The sequence below is a fragment of the Hippopotamus amphibius genome, chromosome 4 (assembly GCF_030028045.1).
Source record: "Hippopotamus amphibius kiboko isolate mHipAmp2 chromosome 4, mHipAmp2.hap2, whole genome shotgun sequence".
Lineage (NCBI taxonomy): Eukaryota > Metazoa > Chordata > Mammalia > Artiodactyla > Hippopotamidae > Hippopotamus > Hippopotamus amphibius.
In genome coordinates this window covers 2,532,066-2,553,137 of record NC_080189.1, presented here as the reverse complement: position 1 = coordinate 2,553,137, position 21,072 = coordinate 2,532,066, and the positions used below count along the sequence as shown (strand labels likewise).

The window sequence follows — 21,072 nt, the reverse complement described above, 5'->3', positions numbered from 1 at the left end:
TGGTGCGCACTTCCTGCCTCCCTTTGCTCTCCAGAAAACACCCCGGGGCCCTGGGCTTCAGTGAGGGACATCTTAAAACACTCAGAACAATTGCAGTAAATATCTCCCTTCGACCTTGCTCGGAACACGTCATAGCTGGCCTCCCGGCTTTATATTTAAACAGGGCACGTCCTGAGGGCTGAGCGCCGTGTTAACAGCAAGCAGTTGTGAAAACGTGTGTCCAGATCGGGCTGAGAATGAGGACATCCCTGGCACTGCCTGATTCCCATCTGTTCCTATGATTCTGCAGGAGAGCTTCAAAGATAATGGGACTTATTCTGAAGTATTTACTCCACTGTTTGGAGCAACGATGTGTAAATGGTCCAGCCGGGGAACTGCCCACTACAGGTTTCAAGCCTCAGGGAAATCCCTGTGCTCCCAACACGAGCTGACAGCAAAAAAAGTAGAGGTGGGTTTCCAACAAAGAAAGCCGAAGGAGCAGACCTCAGGCCATCACCTATCCAGAGAGGAGGGATGGCTACGCTCCCAGACACTAAATAACACAGGGTGCCAGCCCGTGAGGAAGAAGGAAACGGTGTGTGTGTCTACACGTGAGCTCCCTTCATCTAAAACAGTGGTCCCCAAGCTTTTTGGCACCAGGGACCGGTTTCACAGAAGACAATTTTTCCACAGACGGAGGCAGGGGCGGGGGGTGGGGGGAGGGAGGAATGGTTCAGGTGGTAATGCGAGTGATGGGGAGCGATGCGGAGGAGCAGATGCAGCTTCGCTCGATCACCCGCCGCTCACCTGCTGCTGTGCGGCCTGGTTCCTAACAGAAACCCAGAAAAGGGGATCAGAGAGCATCACAGAGGATGGTGGGCATGGGGTGCGAGAGATGGGGGGATGGGAAAAGGGCGTCAGGGATGAGGAGGGACACCTCTCTGAACGTACAGCTTTCCTGCAAAACTCAAACCAACCTAGAGAATGTTTTAGGCAGTTGTTTTTTTTTTTTAAATAACTTTTTATTTATTTATTTAGCTGCTGCACACGGGCTTTCTCTAGTTGTGGCAAGCAGGGGCTACTCTTCGTTGCAGTGCACGGGCTTCTCATTGCTGTGGCTTCTCTTGTTGCGGAGCACAGGCTCTAGGCGTGTTGGCTTCAGTAGTTGCAGCACATGGGCTCAGTAGTTGTGGCGCATGGGCTTAGTTGCTCCACGGCATGTGGGATCTTCCCAGTCCAGGGCTCGAAGTTGTGTCGCCTGCATTGGCAGGCGGATTCTTAACCACTGCGCCACTAGGGAAGTCCTCTCGTAGGCAGTTTTAATTCAATAAAATCTCTCTTTTTTGATCAGTTACATCTCAAATTAGCCTTAAAAATCAGCATCCAGCCGATAAATCAACAGTGTAATGAGTCATCTTCATTCTATTTCTATAACAAAAAACAATTTCTAACAGAACATTAGTCTTTGATTTTCAAGTGTTAAAAATTTCAGACTAATAAATCTGAGCCTTTTTGATACATATAATGAAAAATGTTTACAAATAAAACTGCTCAATGGAAAATAAAATATTGTGATAGGAAAGAGGTCACAGAATTCAGAGGATTCTAATACCATATGAATATGGAACAAAAGCCTGATTTATTATGGTGTAATCTTTCAGATATACAATACACGTTAGAGACTACAGTTTTTGAGACACACCTAGCATAAAATACATGGATTCCCTTGTGACTGTGCAGCCTTCCCCCTGTACCCTACCCAGACTGTTTATCATGCGTGTACTTGTCTTTATACCTGGGCTTTTTATAAAAGTTTTCTCTATATACATATTTTAATTTTTATTCATCTTTTTGTCCAAGACTCTGATCTGAGGTCTTTCCATTTTGGCATGCATAGCTCTGGTTCACCATTTTCACTTCGTGAGTATATCACAATCTGTTTATCCATTCTTTTTAAAAATGTGTGTTTGCATGCTGTGTTTGTTTTGTGTTTTTATCTTTTTATTCGTTTGGAAGTTTTGTTTGTGCTATAATCAACAATGCTGCAAGCGTGCTCTTGCTCTTAATACACACGTGCGAGCATGTCTTCAGTGTGTGTACCAGCAGGATAACTGCTGGATAGAAGAGTATGCTTTGTTCTTCACTAACTAATACCTTTCCTAGATATTACCAACTCACTCTGCAAAGCGGTTGTTCTACTTTATGCTTCTGTCAGTACCCTCACCCTCACCAGCACTCGGTATTGTCCAGCTTTTAAGTTTCTACCAATCTGGTGGGTGTGCACTGGCTGCAGTTTGTATATCCCCTTACACAGAGTGAGGCTTCCCAGCTTCCTGTACTGCCGATAGCCACGGCAGTGTCCCTCGCTGTAAGCCGTGTGTTTTTATCCTTTGCCTATTTTTCTACTGGGCTATTTGTTTTTATTATTATTACTACCAATTAGTGTGTATATGTGTGTATTCTGGGTACTAATACTTTGTTAGTCACACATATTGCAAATATTTTTTCCTACTCTGTGGTGTGTCTTTTCACATTTAAGTGACATTTTTAGATAATGGAGCATTTTCAAATTTTAATGAGCTCAGATTTACCGATCTCTGCCTGTTTTTGTTTTGTTTGTTATGTTCTGTTTTTACAATTCCTTTTCAAAAAAAATCCTTATTTACCCACTGAATTGATATAATTCTAAGAGGCAAACATTTATCAAAGCATTATTATTTTTTCTCCTAAATGCCAATGTAGGTCACGGAGAGATTAGTGACTTTTCCAGTGGATGCACTTAGGTTATCTCCACGATCAGTCCTATAATTGTCTAAATGTTAACACTAACTCTTCCCAGCAGCAAAACCTTTTTATAAGCATTTTTCAGTTCAAAGATAACCTATCTAGAAGTGATCTTTTTTAAAAAGAAGATCTTTGAAATACTTAGGTACCTAATTCAATAGGGAAGACTTGAAATTAACACTGGCTTGCATAGGCTCCTGGATACACCACGCACCCGGACCCTGCTCCCCGGGATCCGGCCAGCCTGCTGTTCCCTGAATGCCTCCCCTCCTCCAGCTACTCCTCCAATCGTTGCTGTTGCTCCACACTGATTTCTCCCTGGTCTCTTTAGCCACATTAAAAACTCCTTCTGGCCAGAGGGAGCTGAAACCGCTGTTTTCACTCCCAGCACTTAGGGGAGGAGCTTATAAATGGCAGGTGGTAAATGAAAAATTGAACAAACACTTGGTGTATGCTATTTGGACAGGATTGTTTAGACTCCGTACAGCTGGTAAATATTTACCTGCGGCTCGGAAAGTGGTGACCCACATTCCTTTCTTCTTCTCCTGATGAACAGCCCATCTTCAGCATTGCACAATGTTAGCCTGCCTTTCACGTCTCCAGAAGTTATTTTTGGACTCTGTCATTCCTGCCTCTTCCTGCCCATCCTCGGAGCCCAAGACTCCCCCCGCGGGAATGACATGGCCCCTGGCATCTTTCAGGCCACATTGTCCCAACCTCATGGCGTGAAAGGATCCCTCCCCCCGCCACCGCCAAGCAGCTGTGTGCAGTGCTTGGCTTACATGTCCACCCCTGCAGGTAGTGTGGAAGATGGTGTGAGGGGTAGAGTGGTGGTGACTTCTCTTCCACAATCCTATTGTTCTAGAAGGAATGGGGCAAAGGGTTTCTCCCTATTTATTTATTTCCTTTCTTGGCCCCTCCCCGTAGCATGCGGAACTTCCCTGACCAGGGATCAAACCCATGCCCCCTGCAGTGGAAGTTTGGCGTCTTAACCACTGGACCACGAGGGAAGTCCTCTCCCTTTTTAAAACATTTGCAGGACACTGATCCTTCCTCCAGTTTCAGAAGCTACAGGAACTTCCTAGAGCACTTTCTGTGCTCCTGGTATAGCGCTAAGTGCCCTTCATGCACAAAGGAGGAAATGAAGGTCAGCCGTGTAAGTGCCTGCCATCAGGTTAGACACCATGAAAGGCCCCCAAAATGCTCAGGGCTCCCACAGAGGCGTGGCTTCAAGAAACGTGTCACCAGTCAAAATGATAAACAGCAGTCTAATTTTTACTTGCAATAATCAACAGCTGTATTTCTTTATCCAATCTACTGTCCGTACTTGAGGAACTAAATGTATGGGTGTTAGAATGACAGTGGCAGCTTTGGAAGGTGGGGAATCTCTAATGTCCTTCAATAAGAAAGCGTTTTAATGATTTGGTTTTGCAGATTCGCTCCGGGACTGGGCTGTCCTCACATCAACCACACAGAGCTGTTGGCTGGTGCCAGGCGGGGAGCCCCCCTGGGGCAGGGCAGCATCTTCGTCATTTTGGCGCCTCCACTGCCCAGCGCCAGCCTGGCACGCCTGCACATGTGGTGGCTGGGTGCGTATCTATTGTTAATGGGAAGCGGATGAGCCGGAAACTCGGGTCCTTTGCCCTCTGGAAGGTAACCCCGAAGGTGAGGAGGCCACACACAAGCAACTGGTTATCAGCTGGCATGATGGGGGAGGGAAGGTAAGAATGATGAGTATTCGGACAACACAAATCACTCGGACTTGGAAAGATAAAACAAGGTAGCGAGAAAAAGATGGGAGCTTGAACTCACATTGGAGGCAAATGTGGAACATGGACAAGCAGTGAAAGATAAGTGGTATTCAGAAGCAGATAGAAGATTTAATTTAGAAAGTTAACATTCCCACTTTCAGGAGCACTATTTTTGTTTTCATACAATTCTTGATTTCATTATTCATATTACGCAGTAATTTCACACAGCTCTCTACAACATGGGGAAGGACCAGACCGGAGTCTCTCCTGGGTGGACCACTCAGGTAGTGAGGAAGTCTTGTGAGCTTGGTCTTATTCTCTTTGAAAATAACAACGGAAGACGGTAACAAAGTTGGGGGAACAGCCGCCACCCCCATCTGGGACGTCCACGAGCACTGTATGGATTAATGCTTTAAACACGCTTCTGAAACACGATGGAGAACACCAACGATGTGTGTGTCACACAAGTCACCATTAGCAAAAGGGACGAATTCCTGTTTCAGAAACCATTCTGGTGCAAGTGGAGTTTCATTAGCAGATTTATACTTAAGAAGCGGGATTCTTTTTAATGAGGATCTCATGCTAGAAATAAGAATCAGACTTACTGCTGCTCTGTAATCAATTATCAATTACCATCTTAGGCTTATACTTAAATGCAACTGAAATTCAAGCAAACAGTGAAACTCAAGAGGTTGGATTTGCACAGTCGCTTGTTCAGGTGTGTGTTTAACAGCCTTGCATATTCCAGTTGCCATTACTAAATGCATTACTTGACATCTTTAGATTGAAAATCACCCAATTCACATGGGATATTTTACTCTTATTGATATGGATTAGGGTGACATCCTTTTAACGTCTTTAGAAAGAAAACGTTCTTAATAATGAGAGAAAAAATAGGCTAAGGAAAAAAACACCATAAAAAGAGAATTAATTATGTTGAAAGTAATAACTGAGAAGTAAAATACAGGATATATGATTATGAAGTTTCTTTCTCTGGAAGTAACAGGAACATATCCCTCAAAAGGCTCACGTAGCAAGTATCTGTTGTTCCCACAACTGCCTTCTTTGTACCCAGAGCTCCCAAGTCCTCCAGTGAAGCCTCGTGCTGGAATGAGGGCTGGGTTGCAGAGATGTGTCTGTTCATCCCCTGGGTTGGGGTCTTCTCTTTGCATTGCTCTCCTGGGGGAATCAGTCTTTGCAGCTCTCCCAACTGTATTCCACTGTTAGTTTTACTTGATGTCTGTTAGGCTGGTGGCAGGAGATGGGAGAGGGAAAATCTGATGCTCTGTGTCAGCTGTTTCTTGGGCCAGCACAGCGTCTTGTCCTGGGTATTGGGGTATGGACCCCAGAATTCCTTCTTCTACCTGTTGTCTGGACTCCTCTGCAAGCTAAGGCTTTTTATTTCTCTGTCTCTTTCCCACAGTGGAAATGTGTTCCCTGTTGACCTATAGCCACTGTTTTTGTTGCCTTCCCCCGAAGATTACAGCTTATTTTCAGAGGGAAGAGGAGGAGGGTGTGTGTGTGTGTGTGTGTGTGTGTGTGTGTGTGTGTGTGTGTGTGTGTGTGTGTGTGTGTGTGTGTGTGTGTGTGTGTTCTCAAGTGGTCAATGTTCCCTTCCTCAGCCCACACAACAAGGGGCGTGTTAGGACTTGGCCCATCTTTCTGGTCGGTGCTGTGTGGGGTTCGTGGAGAGGAAGCCTGCAAGATGGTGCAGGTCTCTCTGCCTGTGCAGCTCTGAGGGGCTTCACGCTCTCACTCTAGCCCTCACATGGGCTTTAGACATCATTGAAAATTTTTAGCTGAATCTTAGTTCCAGCTTCAATGGCATCTGGCCTCATCTGCCCCAGGTAAGCAAAGGCTCAGGTTCTGCTTTTCTTTGTAGGTGTCCGTCTCTCCCTCGATTTCCAATTGGTTGCTCTGAAATCTTTTGTCTCTGATGGGCTCAAGAAAATTGCAGTTGGTTGTAATCTTTTCTTGCTGTGGGCTTTCCGTCTCTTTACGTGATGCTCTTTCTGGCTCTCTACGTCTCTGAGATGAACCTGGAAATTTCTAATCTGCTTTTATTCCTATCCACTGAATATTTAATTTCAAATACTGCATTTTTCAGCTCTAGAAGTTCCACTTCATATCTTCTATTTCCTTCTCATGATGGTCCTATTTTTCCTTAAATCCTTGAGCATATTTATAATAGTTGCAGAAATCCCTGGCCTGCTAATTCTGTCATCTCTGTCATGTCTGTTTCTATTGATTAATTTTTCTCCTGGTATTGGTCATATATTCCTGCTTCTTCCCTTCACTAGTAATTTTTTTTATTAAATGCTGGACTTGGTGAATTTTACTTTATTGAGTGCTGGCTTTTTTTTTTTCTTTTTTTAAAGAAAAATGAAGTTTGTTATGGTAGGCCATTAAATTACTTGCTGATTAGCATAAACCATGTCAAGAGTTGTTTTAAAGCTTTGTTAGGAGATTCTAGCACTGGTCTGTCCTAGTCCTAATGTCCTGGCCCTTCTTGGGTCTCTCTTGAATGTCCTGGGTGGTGAGCCAGGATCGGCCATTCTGGGTGGTTGAAGTTCAAATGTCTCCCAGGCCCTTGTGAGCTCTTGAACTTCCATGCACAGCTTTCTGGCCGTTCTGGTCCTTTGTTCATCCTCATGGGGTCTCGTCCTGCAGCAGCACATTCAAGGTGTCCCTGAGTGGGTGGATTCCGGAGCTCTTCCTCACCATAGCTGCATCATCTCCATCACCGCCCCCTACAAGGCCCCACGTCAGCCCCTCTAACTTCTGGTCTGTCTCCTCAAGTCTTTAAGACAACTGTGTTTTACTTGAGTTTCCCCTCCTGCCTCATGGTCCGGAAAGTGTTTCCAGGCAGAAAGCTGGACGATTGTAAGGCCCACTTCACTGGTTTCCTTTTTCTCAGTGACTGCAGGCCTGTGCTGCCTGTGGCCCAATGTCGGAAAGCAGTTTTGTTTTTTCAAATTTGTCTACTTTTCAAGTTGTGATGTGAAGGCAGTCTGTCCCAGCATCTCCATCATGACCAGAGATGGCAGTTTCTTTCTGATTATTTTACGATCTGGTTTGTGGATGCTAATCAGTTTCACTGCATACCTCTAGGTGTGGATTTATTTTTCCTGGCTTGATATTTGTTATGCCTGTGTATTTGTGGGTTTATATCTTCATCAGTTCTTAAAAGTTCCCAGGAATCATCTTTTCAAACATTGCCTCTTTTCTGTTCTTTTTATTCTCTACTTTTTGGAACTCCAATGTGCCGTGAATTCGACATTCTCATTCCAATCTACCAATTTTGAAAACTCTCGTTTGTATCGTCCCTCTGCTTCCCTGCTTTTCTTTGTGACCTATTCTAGGAAATCTTTTCCTACCTGTCCTTAATTCTAAAATTCTCTCAACTGTGTCTTATCTGTTTAACTTTTCTTTTTCATTTTTACTTCAATGATGAATATTTTTAGTTTTATTGATGTATAATTGATGTACAAAAAACTGCACATATTCAATGTATACAATTTCATGTGTTTGGATATGTGTATCTACCTACGACACTATCACCACAATTAAACAATGCCATTTTAAAACAATGTTCTCTTTGGTTCTTTTTTGTTTTGAAGCAATAAAAACTTATAGAAAAGTTTAATACAGAGTAAAATTAAAACCCTTTTATTCTGAAGTGCTTGAGAATAAGTTCCTGACTTGATGCCCCATCAGGCCCAAGTACTTTTGTAAGAGGGAAGAGTAAACCTGACTCCATATTGAATGTTTCTTTTACTTTAAACTTTGTATTCTATTGCTTTTGCTATGAGTTAACAATGTTGCCTATAGTCTGAAATATACAGGAGAGTCCATTCTCAAGGCTCTGACCTTTAAAGGTATAACACTTTCCCATTCATATAGAGATAAAAAGTTACAGAACAGAGAATAACATTTGTCTTACTGGAGGTTTACAGGAACACTGGGACCAGACCTCCTTGGACAGCTGCAAGAACAAAAGATTCTGGCCCCAAGAAGTGTGCAATAACCAACCACACCTCCTCCCCTTTAATACAAAAGAAGCCTGAATTTTAACGCCTGGAAGATGGTTCTTTGGGACACTACTCCATCATCTTCTTGGTCTGCTGGCTTTCTGAATAAAGTAGCTATTCCTTTCCCTGACACCTCATCTCTCGATTTATTGGCCTGTCCTGTGGTGAGCAGTACAAATTTGGACTTCGTAGTAACATGTAGCCTGTATTTCCCACAAATCTTTCTTCCTGCATATCACCTACAAGCCTCAAAATAAGGAAGTTAACTTTGCTACATAACTTCCACCTTATCTTCAGACTTCAGTTTTTGCAAATTGTCCCCATAATATTCATTACAGTGAAAGCACCCAGTTCAGAATCATGCATTGCATTCATCTGTCGTCTTTTTTTTCAGTCTGAAACGCTTCCTCAGTCTTTCCTTGACTTTCACAATTTTAACACTTTTGAAGACTAAAGGCCAGTTGTTTTGTAGTGCGTCCCTCGCTTCTTTGTCCTTATTTCTTAAGGATTAGATTCAGTTAGGTATCTGTGACAGTATTACCACAGAAGCGATGTTCTTTCTTCCTAGTGCATCCTTCCCGGTGGCACACAATTTTGATTTATCCCATTCCTGAAAATGCTTACTGTCATCAGTGACGGTGGAGTTTTCCAGGCTTTTCCACCAGGAATTATTCTTTTCTAGGAACAGGCCAGCACCCACGTGTACTGCTTGCAGATACGGCATCATACGAAGTGATCTGCCATCTCTGCACCTTTGCTCAGCCTTCCCTTTCTACCTAAAAACGACCCTACTCCTTCCCCATAATCCCCGCACATTGTTTCTGAGCCAACCTCTGTAGCCTGTGTGTCCTTGAAAGGCCTAACGGCACTCACACCCCCAGCCCCGACCAGTCAGAAGCCGTCTTCCGACGCCTCTCCGGAGCAGCCCTCCACCTTCTCCGCCTTCCCGTCGCTCGTCAGCATCGCGCTCTCGGACCTCTCCCGTCGCTCAAGTGCAAACTCTCGCGCGCTCTCACAGCCGCAGCGGCTCCGCGTGCCAGCCTCCGCCCGCAGCCCGAAGTGCGCATGCCCGGCGCCGCCCGGCCCGCCCCCGTCGCGCTCGCTCCCCGCCTCGGTCCACGGCCAGGTGACTCCGCCCCCACCCCGCGCCGCACTGTCCAAATGCAGAAACCAGGCTCCGGCCCCATAGCGGGGCGCCGACCGGCTCCCTCCCACTTGCAGCGGGACTTCCGCCGGCCGTAAAGCTCGGCGCAGACTGCTGCAAAGCGCCTTACGACAGAGCCCGGGGCCGCACGACGGCCGGCAACCGCCCCCGCCCCGGCGTTGAAAACACTAGGCTTCCCGGCGTCGAGTGAGGCGCCCGCCTGCGTGTTTGCTTTCCACGCTCGGCCTGCGTTCCCCGGGGGCGTCTCGGAGCCGCCGCGGCCTGGAGGGGAGGGCCAGCGCCGGTGCCTCCAGGCCGCCATTATCCCGGCGTGCACCGCGGCGGAGGGCCGGGCCGGCCGCCATGTTGCGATAGTTTGTTGTTTTCTTCCTGCGGAGGAGCAGGCCGGAGGGCCAGCCACCCGCCGGCCGCGCGGCCCCCCGCCCCCAGGCCCGGTCCGCCGCCCGCCGGCCCCCGGACCCCGCCCCCGCCGCGCGTCCCCGGGCCCCGGCCGGCCCGGCGGCTCCCCCCAGCTGGCTCGGTGGGGCGAGGACGAAGGCCGGGCCCAGCGAGCGCCATGGCGGCCGCCCTGGGAGCGGGCGGAGGAGCCGGCGCCGGAGGTGAGTGAGCGGCCGTGCGCGGGGGGCGGCGGCGGGCTCAGGGGTCCCCGCCCTCGCGGCGGTGAGGCGTCAGGCTCCGCCGAGGCGGCGAGCGGCCGGCGCGGGGGCACGGCTCCGGGCCCGGGCGCCTCGGGGAGGGCCGCGCTGACGGGCGCGGGGCGGCGGAGACCCGCCCGCGTGGGGGCCGCGCGCGGCGGCAGCCTCCCGGGCTGCGCTCGTTCCCCCCTGCGCCCGGCGGTGGGGGCCGGGAGAGCTGTAGGTGCCGCTGGCTCGCTCCCCTGCTTTTCCCAGCGCGGGTGAGCTTGGCGGGGCATCTCACGCAGACGGATTTCAGGGAAAACCTCTTTTTGGTTGAAAGCCCCTTTTGTTGGCTGAGGCTTTTTTTTTCTTTTGTTTAAATTAATATGAGGAAGACACTGAAGAGTGACTTGGAGGGTGGTTCGGTAGCTGTGACGAAGGAGACCGTTCAATGGTGAGGTGTGAAGAGCGGCAGCGTCCGCGCTGCGCCGTCGCTGTGGGCCCGCCCGGCCGTCCGGCCGCGGCCTCCCGCCTCGGGGTCGCGCTCGCCTGGCGCGGTGGAGGCCCCGGCGACGGAGGGCCCCGGCGATGGAGCGCCGACGTGCCGCTCCGGACAGTGCGAGGGGGCGGGCGCTGTGCGGCTGCCACGTAGCTTTTTTCTGGGGCTTTCTAGTTAAATTTTGAGAGTACCTCGCCGGGTTGCCTGCTGGGGTTCCGAGTCACGGCTCTGTATCCCCTTCCCAGGGGCGTCTGGGAGCCCCCGGGTCGACGCTGTCTCGGCGGGGGACGCGGGCGCCCCTCGCGTGCGCACCCGGGCTGGAGCGCGGCGCGGCTGCCGGCGGCGCGGCTGCGCTCCCGGCTGGTGGAGTGGGTGCTGGCGAGTGTTCTCCGGTGTCTCGTTCCTAACTGCGGAAATGGCCCGTGTCGATGAGTGTAACCCACACAGACGAAAGCTTTTTGGGATCCTCCGTAAGTTTGAGCCCAGGAGGTTTTTGAGACGTGCTGTTTCACTGGAGGGTGAAGTGGGCTTTGTCCTTGTTGGAGTTTTTCCTTCCAGTGGGTCCCAGGCGCTTGCTTTCCCGTTGCTCTTAGACCAGAGCCAGACTCCCCGGCGACGTCTGCGAGTTCTGCCTGACTCGGTGCCCGCGGGCTCCCCGAGGGCTCGTGTCAGCCCGCTCCCCTCCTCTCCCCTCCCCTCCCCCGCGGGAGGGCTGCTCCCGCGCTCGCTCTGGCTCCTCAGCCCCAGCTCTCAGGCTCCTAGGGAGGCCTCTCTCATGTGCCTCCCTCACCCCCAGTCTGTGAGACCCTTGTTTCTTCAGAACGTTGATCCGAGTTTGTGATTTTACTTAGTTGTTTATTTATTTCTGTTTTTAATCTGCCTTCCCCAGTAGTGTGTAAGCCCCTTGAGGACAGGGATGCTGCCTGTTTTACCTGCCATGTATTCAGTTCCTGGCATGTAGTGTATGTTCAACACATATTTGACACATTAGTGATTAAAGAATGAGATATTTTCTTTATAGGATTCCTTTGCACTCTTTCCTGTGGATATGGAAGTTGCACATTTACACCTGTTGCCTTTTATGGTGTGAAGGGCATCATGTGGCTTTGTTCACTTAGCAGTAAGTGTTGGCCGTCTCTCCTGTGTTAGTAGGTGAGGTGTATGGGTCCACTATTTATTGATTACCCATTTTTGTATTGATGAGCTTGTCAGTTATATGTCCTTTTTCACTGCTGTGGAGAATTCTGCGCTGAACATCTACAGACACGTCTTGGTGTGCTTAAGCAAATATTTCTGGAGGATTGGTAACTCTGGAAGTGGAAATACGGTGTTGTAAGCTGCATATATTTAAAATTTTGGTACCTGTTTTCAAGTTGTCCTCAAAAAAGTTGGTACCACTTCATTCTTCCAACAGTAGTGTATGAAAGCACACTGTTTCCTATACTCTGAGTCTTTTTGATAATGTTGAGGCAGGAAAATAGCCTCGGTGTTGTAATTTATATTTTCCTGATCTCTATTGAAATTAAGCATCTTTTCATACGTTACTTTCCTGTGAATTGTGTTTATAGCATTTGTCTTTTACTGGGTGGCTGGCTTTTTCCTCATTATTTTAAATAATTCTTTGTATATTATGTTAGACTTGTAAACTTTTTTTTTTTTTTTTAATTGTGCTTGCCCTGTTACTTTGTTTTTTAAAATTTTTCACTGTGGAAGTTTTAAAATTTTACATTGTGAAATATGTTACTTTAAATGTTTTTTTTTTTCTTTTTTGCTTGTGCCGCACAGCTTATGGGATCTCTTTCCCAACTGGGAATTGGACCTGGGGCCATGGCAGTGAAAGCCTGGAATCCTAACCACTAGGCCACCAGGGAACTCCCAACCCCCCTAAAAAAGTTTTTTTTAATTGAAATATAGCTGATTTACAAAGTTGTGTTAGTTTCAAGTGTACAGCAAAGTGATTCACTTATACTCTTTTTAAGGTTTTTTTCTTGTCACTTGTTTCGGTGTCTCCATGCCAAGAGTTTCTCTGCTTTTAACATTTTTTAAATGTATCTCGCTGTCAAGCTCTTTTTGTCCCTCCATCTTGTACCACATTTCTGAGTGCCTGCTCTGTGCTGGGTACTGATCTAAGAGGTTGGGATACATAAATATTGGAATAGAAGAGATTGCAGATAAGAAGAAAATTTAACTGAGGTAGGTTCCATAGGCAAAGGGATCTCTGTCTTCTATGGAATTACCTTAGTAACATTTTGTTTATATAGTTCTCCCACATTTCTTGTTAGTTTTATTCCTAGATATTTTGTATTTGTTGTTATTGTGGATGGTATAGGTTTTTTTATCCTATTATATTCTGAAATTTGTTACTGATCTACTATAGAGAAACTTTTTGTTTTGTTTTGTTTGTTTTGGTTATCATTTATAACTGGCTATTGGAATCTTATTTTAATAATTTGGTGCTTTAGATTTTCTAGTCGCACTATCTCTTTTTCAATATTTATGTCTCATTTCTTTTTTTTGTACTTTTTGTTCTAGAAGCATTCATTGTCAAGTCCTCCAGTATAATGTTGAGTAGAGGGGTGATGACAGGCATTTTTATCTTGCCATCTTGTTATGAGTTTAATGAATGTTCTTTTAATGTTTTACCAGTATGTAGTGTTGGCTGTAGGTTTCTGATAGTTATTGTTTGTTTAGCTAAGAAAGTTTATTTTTTCCATTGGGTTTATCATTTTAGCAAATGCTTTTTCTGCATCATTGAAGTGACCATGAGGCCCCTCCTTTAATACCTTGCTGTAATGTATTGATAGGTTTCCAGGGCTGAATCACCCATGCATTCTTGGGTTCAAACTCTTCTGCTTCTGCAGGTTTTGTTCTTTTTAGTGTTTTGTTGCTTTTCACTTTAGGGGTTATCTATGATCATAGGAGAGATTGGCTTATAGTTTTCTTCCTTTGTGTGTGCACATGGTGCTGTCCTGTTTTTTGCAAGATAGGCTGACTTCCTAGAATGAGTTGTGAAGTTTTCTGGACGTTGTAAAAATCTCTTTATTAAATGTGGGAAAAGCTCTTGTCTGCAAAGCCATTTGGGTCTGTTGCCTGTTTATTTTTTGGTTTCTTCTATTGTTATGGCTTATTTAGCTTTTTTAAATCCATGGGTCAATTTTGATGACTTTCTGGAAGAATTACTCTTTATGTTCATATTTTCAAATTAACAAATACAGAGTTAAAGGCTTCATCTAAGAGTGGGTGTGTTGAAGGTAAATTTTTTTGAAACCCATGCATGTCTGAATAAATTCTTATTTTATCTTCATACTTGATTGATGGCTTGGTAGGGTCTTGAAGTCTAGATTTGACTTAGATTCATTTGCCTTAGAATTTTGGTGTTACTGCTGTGTTGTTTTCTGGCTTCCAGTTCTCTTGAGAAGTTTGATGACATTCTGATTCCTTATCATTTGTATGTGACTTTTTTTCTCTTCTAGGAAGGTTTTAACAGTTCTTCCTCATTGTTATAAAATTCATTAGCATAAGTCTTTTCATATTTTTTGTGATGCATTTGGTGGCTACCTTAGTCTGGAAATATGCATCCTTCAATTCTGGGAAATGTTGTTAGGGTACTGTATTTTTTTTTTTTAATAAATTTATTTATTTATTTATCTATCGGCTGCATTGGGTCTTTGTTGCTGCACATGGGCTTTCTCTAGTTGTGGCGAGTGGTGGCTCCTCTTCATTGTGGTGCGCAAGCTCCTCACTGCAGTGGCCTCTCATTGCGGAGCACAGGCTGCAGGTGCACGGGCTTGTAGTTGTGGCACATGGGCTCAATAGTTGTGGCACACAGGCTCCGTTGCTCCGTGGCATGTGGGATCTTCCTGGAGTAGGGATCGAACCCGTGTCCCCTGCATTGGCAGGTGGATTCTTAACCACTGCGCCGCCTAGGAAGTCCTTATGTTACTGTTTTTTTCCTTTCATTTCCTCTGTTCTCACTTGCTGAAATTATTATTGGATTTTTGTACTTCATTTATATGCAGAAGATAAGCATGATGAGGCAGTTCATTAAGATTCTTTTGGGAGGATAGGTACTTTGGTAGTTCGAAGAGTCAGATAAAAGAGTTGGACTACTAAGACTGCAGAAGGGCAGAAGTCAGGGTGGTCTGGGACGTAGGCAAGTTTGCAGCTGCTGGTGGCGTTTGCTCCAGCCAGGCTCTTTGGCTGCCACTTCGTCTTCAGTCACTTTTCTTACAGATGCAGGAATTTTGTTCCTGTTCTGCCAGGCGCTGTTCATCTTTAGCTGACTTAGCTATAGCAAAATGTGGGTCCACTGTTCTAGATCTTTTGATATTTTACTGTTTCTTAAAAAAAATAATTATTTAAAAGATGTTTGTTTATTTTGGCTGTACTGGGTCTTCGTTGTGGCATGTGGGATTCTCAGCTGTGGCATGCAGGCTTCTTAGTTGCAGCACGTGGCATCTAGTTCCCTGAGCAGGGACTGAATCCAGGCCCCCTGCATTGGGAGCTCAGAGTCTTAACCACTGGACCACCAGGGAAGTCCCGATGTTTTCTTGTTTTTTGAGAGAAGCAGTAACTCTGGTACTTATATATAATTACATTTTTTAAAATGTTGGCAACAAAGTTGATTTAAAAAAAGACAACATAATTCATAGAGAGCATGTGTCTTATAGGCTACCAGATTGCAGCCTATACTTTAGAGTGATTCTGCCTTCATGATTTTGTAGGTTCTGTGAATTAGTGATCTTCCTACCTAAAATACTTTAACATAGGATATCAGGGGGTTTATTACTGAAGTTGCTTCCTAAATAAATTCAAGAGCGTTGTACTTAGTGTTTGGTAAACCTAAGTTTAAATCTTATTTTGCTGCTTACTAACTTTGGTTAGTCTTAGTTTTCACATCTGTAAAAGGAGAGTTTGGGAATGGATTAAATGGAGAAAACAAATATGAAAATGCTAGCTCTTTGAAGTGCAATGAAGCCTCTGCAGCTCTCCAGTAGTGCTAGGCTTTATCAGTCTTGTTTTAGTTAGGATAGAAGCCATGCTTTGCATTCCAAGTATGAAGGGTTTTAACACAGCAATTAGAGGCTTAATGCAACCCTTGGAAAGGCCTGGGGGTGTGATGGTCAGGAAAACGTAGTCTGATAATCTTGAATGGCTGGAAGCCATTGTAGCTCCAAAGACTATTGTGGAAGCTCCAGTGGGCTGTCTCAGTCTGCAGCACTGAGGTGTTGAGACTTTAGATGGTGTTGAGTCTCAAGAAGCCCCCACTGACTATTACAGCTTCTGCAGGCCTGAATGTCCCACGTGGGATCTGGAGCCCATTCTGATCCTCTGAGGACCTCTTATGGGGGGGTTGGGGGGTGGTCTGTGTCCGTCCATCAACCTGTCCATCCTGCTTCTGCCTCATGAGAGTGATGATAATTGTGACTCAAACCTCCTGTGACTGCCTTGCTTTGCAGACTCTAACTCAAAACCACACAGGGTAGGAGGCTCTGGGAAGTGTGTTTCTTCCATTCTCTGCACCATTGCATAGAGTGGTGGGGACCACAGTCTAAGCACAGCTGTTATTCTGTCTGTGGAAGGAAAAACAGAGATCGGTGAAAGGACTTTCTCCCTTTCTTTGACATTTCTTCCCTTACACTTCACCAATTTAGTGACTAATCTTTAGTGATTTAGAAGGTTTCACTTTATAAAAACATTTAGAAGGTTTTACTTTTTAAAAAGAGAGTCTAGATTCTTGGGAAAAAGAAGTGGGGTTTCATTTCCTCTAGATTCTAAGTCATGATGAGAACATTCAGTTGGCTGAGCTCAGACCACTTGTCCTCTTCCAAGCTGCCCGGGCCCACAGAGAACTCAAGCGTCTAACTTTTATGGCTTCCGTATTGGGAGGCAGAGCCCTGTCTTTCAGGACTCATTCTGTGATTGATTTCCAAACTCAGGAAGAGAAATTCACTTGTAAGACAGGCAAACATGGTCAGGGTGCAATACACTTCATAAGCAAAACACAAAGTTCACTTTAGGGATCACAAGATCCCATGTAAGAGAGTTTTAAAACAAGACTGCAGATTATTTTTTAAGCAATGTGATGTAGGGGCTCTTTCTGAAAATTTTGCTTGGTTACTCAGAATTTGATAGTTACACTGTAGGGCAGATATGCTCACTTTGAAAGTTCTTGGATGTTAGTTTGATTTTTTTTTTCTGGTTACTGTATAAGTAGAGGGTCTGGATTTCCTCACCTATAAAATACGGAATTTTGACCTCTGTTACTGATTCAGAATATGAGCATGTATATGTGAGAATGGCGTTGAGGCAAAAGAAAGAAGGTTGAGAACCTTTGGACTAGAGCAAAGATTGGGAAACTTTGTAAAGGGCCAAATGGTAAATATTTGAGGCTTTGCAGATCACAGGGCCTCTGTTGCAGTCCTCTGCTCTGCCCTTGTAGCTTGAAAGAGCTATAGACAATATGTAATTTAATTAGCATACAATATTTCAATAAAAGCTTATTTACATAAATCAGGCAGTAGTCAAATTTGGACAGAAACAGGTGGCAGACCCTACGTGTCCTGTGGACTGCAGTTTGCTGACTCTTGGACTAGACACTTGCTAGAACCCTGTTCCAAGCTATTATTTTATAGTTGCTATTCTAAGTTCTGAGGTTCCTGGAAAAGAGGAAATAATTAGAATGCTAAGTAAAAGTTGTGTTCGTTATAGATCTCTGATTGCTGTGCAGTTGAAAATTGTAAAAATTCTGGTAGCTGTTTTTAGTCTTGCTGATAAGGAAAATTGATTCCCTTAATAACATAGCATGTCTAGTATAAAGTTTAGCCTTAGAAGGAGACTTTCTAGATAAAGGCATTGACCACTCTTGTCCTGCTGAGCTTATCTTCCCCTTGATCTTCAGGAATGCACTGTTCTTCCTTTAAAATTCTGGGCTAGTGTGGACATGTTTTCTTCTGGTTCTGCTCAGTGTGACAGATACAGACTGGAACTTAAAAAAGGCTTTGTCTATTCTAAAGGAGAACAAAAGGGAAATGATGCAGAAAGTGTAAAAAGAAGAAAAATAGGCATACAGAGAGTTCTTGTCTTAGTTTGTTTCTTAGGGTTTTGAGTTAGCGTTCTTTTCATATTCCATGTTCCAGATGGAAAGAAAGTATGTTTTTGTTTGCTGCTTTTTCTGGTGTGGTTTTTCCTTTGTTTAATGTGCTTTTGTCCAAGCACAGGGTTACCCACATGTACAACCATTCTTGTCTCCTTTTGGGAATTCTAGGTATTTTCTACTTCTTTAGGTATTTAGTTTTTCCCAGCAGTGTTTCATAGTTCTTAATTTACAGGTCTTTCACATTTTCTATTGTGATTATCCCTAGTATGTATTTCATAATTTTATATTATTGCAGGGATTTGTTTTTTAATTGCTAATTGCTCATTCCTTATATGTAGAAAAACTATTGATTTTTCTATATTGATCTTATATTTTGCAACCTTATTCAATTCCTGTTCTAGTTTCCATGCCTTTTTCCCCCCCATAGTTTCCATATGATCTTCTGCATAGCTGATCATGTTTGCAATGAATAATGACAGTTTTATTTCTTCCTTTCAGTCTGAATTCCTTGCATTTCTTTTTCTTGTCTGGTTGTACTAGGTAGAACTTCCATTACCAAGCTGAATTGCAGTGGTAAGAGTGACAGTCCCAATCTTGTTCCTGATTCTAGATGAGAGCTCTGAATCTTTGCCTTTACCTGTGATGTTTGCCATAGGTTTTCATTGCAGATGCCCTTTGATCAGGTGAGGGAACTTCCCTCCTATACTTAATTTGGTAAGAGTTTTTTATAAGGAATGTGGATGCTTGGTTTTGATTAATGCTTTTTCTCCTTATATTGAGATGATAATTTGGTTTTCTACTTTTAGTTTGTTAATATATGTTACATTGATTTTAAAAAAGTACTGAGTTTTGAATGTTAAACAAACTGTTCATTCCTGGGATAAACCCATGTGGTCATGATGTATATTATCCTTTTAATGTATCACTGAGTTCTGTATGCTAATTTGTTTGTTTGGCTGCATTGTGCTGCATGCAGGATCTTAGTTTTGTGACCAGAGATTGAACCTGTGCCCCCTGTATTGGGAGCACAAAATCTTAACCACTGGACCACCAGAGAAGTCCCTATATGCTAATTTTTTAAAATGAATTGTTGCTTGTATGTTCATGAGGAATAATGGTCTTTTTTTTTTTTTTTTTTTGCTTTTTAATATCTTTGTCTAGTTTTATAGTGGCCTTATGGGATGAGTTTAAAAGTGTTTTTCTAGTCTGTTTCATGTATCTCTGCTCTCATCTTCATTATTTATCTTCTTTTGTTTTGGTTTGGTTTAATTTCCTCTTTCTCTAGTTCCTCAAAATTTAAAGTAAGACTGTTGATTTGAGATCTTTCTTCTTTGTTAGTGTGGGCAATTACAGCCATAAATTTCCCTCCAGGTACTGCTTTTGCTGCATCCCATAAACTTTGGTATGTTGTATTTTTGTATTCATTTTTCTCAAAAGTATATTCTTATTTACCTGTTTCTTATTTCTTCTTTGACCTGTTGGTTGATGAAGCGTGTTGTTTAACTTTCATGTGTTTGTGAATTTTTCAGTTTTCCTTCAATTATTGATTTCTAGCTTTATTATGCACTTGACCCTTGAGCAATGGCAGGGGTCCGTTGCAGCCCTCTATGCAGTTGAAAATCCACGTGTAACTTTGCAGCCAACTCTCCATATCCGTGGTCTGCATCTGTGGATTCAGCCAGTCGCAGATTGTGTAGTACTGCAGTGCGTGTTTATTGAGAAGAACACACATGAGTGGAGCCCGTGCAGTTCAATCCAGTGTTGTTCAAGAGACTGCTGTTGTTTTAGTCAGAGACTCTGCTTTGTATGATTTGACCTTCTGAAATTATTAACTTAGAATTGTTATATGGCCTGACATGTATCCCAGAGAATGTTCCATATGCACCTAAGAAGAGTGTAGATTTTGCTGCGTGTCTTGTATTTATCTGTTAGCTCTAATATCCAATATGATCTCATCCTTTTATTAAATGTTAGTAGTGTACCATTTTTTTTGTACCATTTATTTACTTATTTATTTATTTTAAATTTATTTTATTTTTTATTTATTGGCTGCATTGGGTCTTTGTTGCTGCTTGGGGGCTTTCTGTAGTTGCGGAGAGTGGGGGCTACTCTTCACTACAGTGCCAGGGGTTCTTATTGCGGTGGCCCCTCTTGTTGCAGAGCATGGGCTCTAGGTGCGTGGGCTTCAGTAGTTGTGGCACATAGGCTCAATAGTTGTGGCACATAGGCTCAATAGTTGTGGCTCATGGGCTCTAGAGCACAGGCTCAATAGTTGTGGCACACGGGCTTATTTGCTCCAAAGCATGTGGGATCTTCCCGGCCCAGGGTTCGAACCCATGTCCCCTGCATTGGCAGGTGGATTCTTAACCACTGCACCACAAGGGAAGTCCCAGGATACAGAATTCTTTGAGTATGTTGTATATGCCCCTGACTCCATTGTTTCTGATGAGAATTAGCTGTTAATCTTATTGCATGTCTAAGTGATGAATTGTCTTTCTTTTGCTGCTGCTAAGGTTTTCTTGTCTCTGAACCATCTTGACTGTGTTGTGTGTGTTTGTAGATCTTTGCATTTGTTCTATTATAGTTTGAGTTTGTTGAACTTTTTGGGTGTATAGATTAATATTTACCAATAAATTTGAGAAGTTTTCAGCTATTATTTCTTCAAATAATTTCCCCTGCTCCTGTTTCTCGTTTTCTCCTGTTACACGTATATTGGTATGCTTAATGGTATCTCACATTTTTCTGGAGCTATGTTCATTTTTTTAAAATTTTTTCTTTCTGTTCTTTGGATTGGATAATCTCTATTGATCTGTTTTCAAGTTTACCAATTCTTTTGTCAGTTCAAATCTATTGTTGAGCCCTGGTAGTGAATTTTTCACTTATAGACTTTGTTTTTGCTTTTTTTAATTTTTTTTTATTTTATTTATTTTATTTGGTTGCACTGGGTGTTAGTTATGGCAGGCAGGCTCTTTAGTTGAGGCTCACCGGCTCCTTAGTTGTGGCATGCATGTGAGATCTAGTTCCCTGACTAGGGATCGAACGTGGGTCCCCTGCATTGGGAGCTCAGAGTCTTATCCAGTAAGCCACCAGGGAAGTCCCTCCTTCTTTTTTCTATAATTCCTGTTTATTCGTATTGTTTGAAAGTGC

General features: G+C 44.1%; 1 protein-coding gene across 10 annotated transcripts in view; it reads left to right on the top strand.

Annotated features, from left to right (window-relative positions):
* The first annotated feature begins 9,808 nt into the window (after window positions 1–9,808).
* The window catches only part of RBM33 (RNA binding motif protein 33), a 123,097-nt gene continuing 111,833 nt past the window's right edge, over window positions 9,809–21,072 (top strand). For 7 of the 10 annotated variants that reach the window (XR_009053085.1, XM_057730529.1, XM_057730527.1 and 4 more), the window contains exon 1: window positions 11,227–11,296. Coding sequence is in view for 7 of the 10 variants with exons in the window: in XM_057730529.1 (XP_057586512.1) it covers window positions 11,242–11,296 (55 nt within the window). In the remaining 3 variants the exon portion in view is untranslated. Of the gene's footprint in view, window positions 10,310–10,729; window positions 10,782–11,226; window positions 11,297–21,072 lie in introns of those variants that run through there. The other 3 variants (XM_057730525.1, XM_057730532.1, XM_057730530.1) reach the window with 3 other exon arrangements.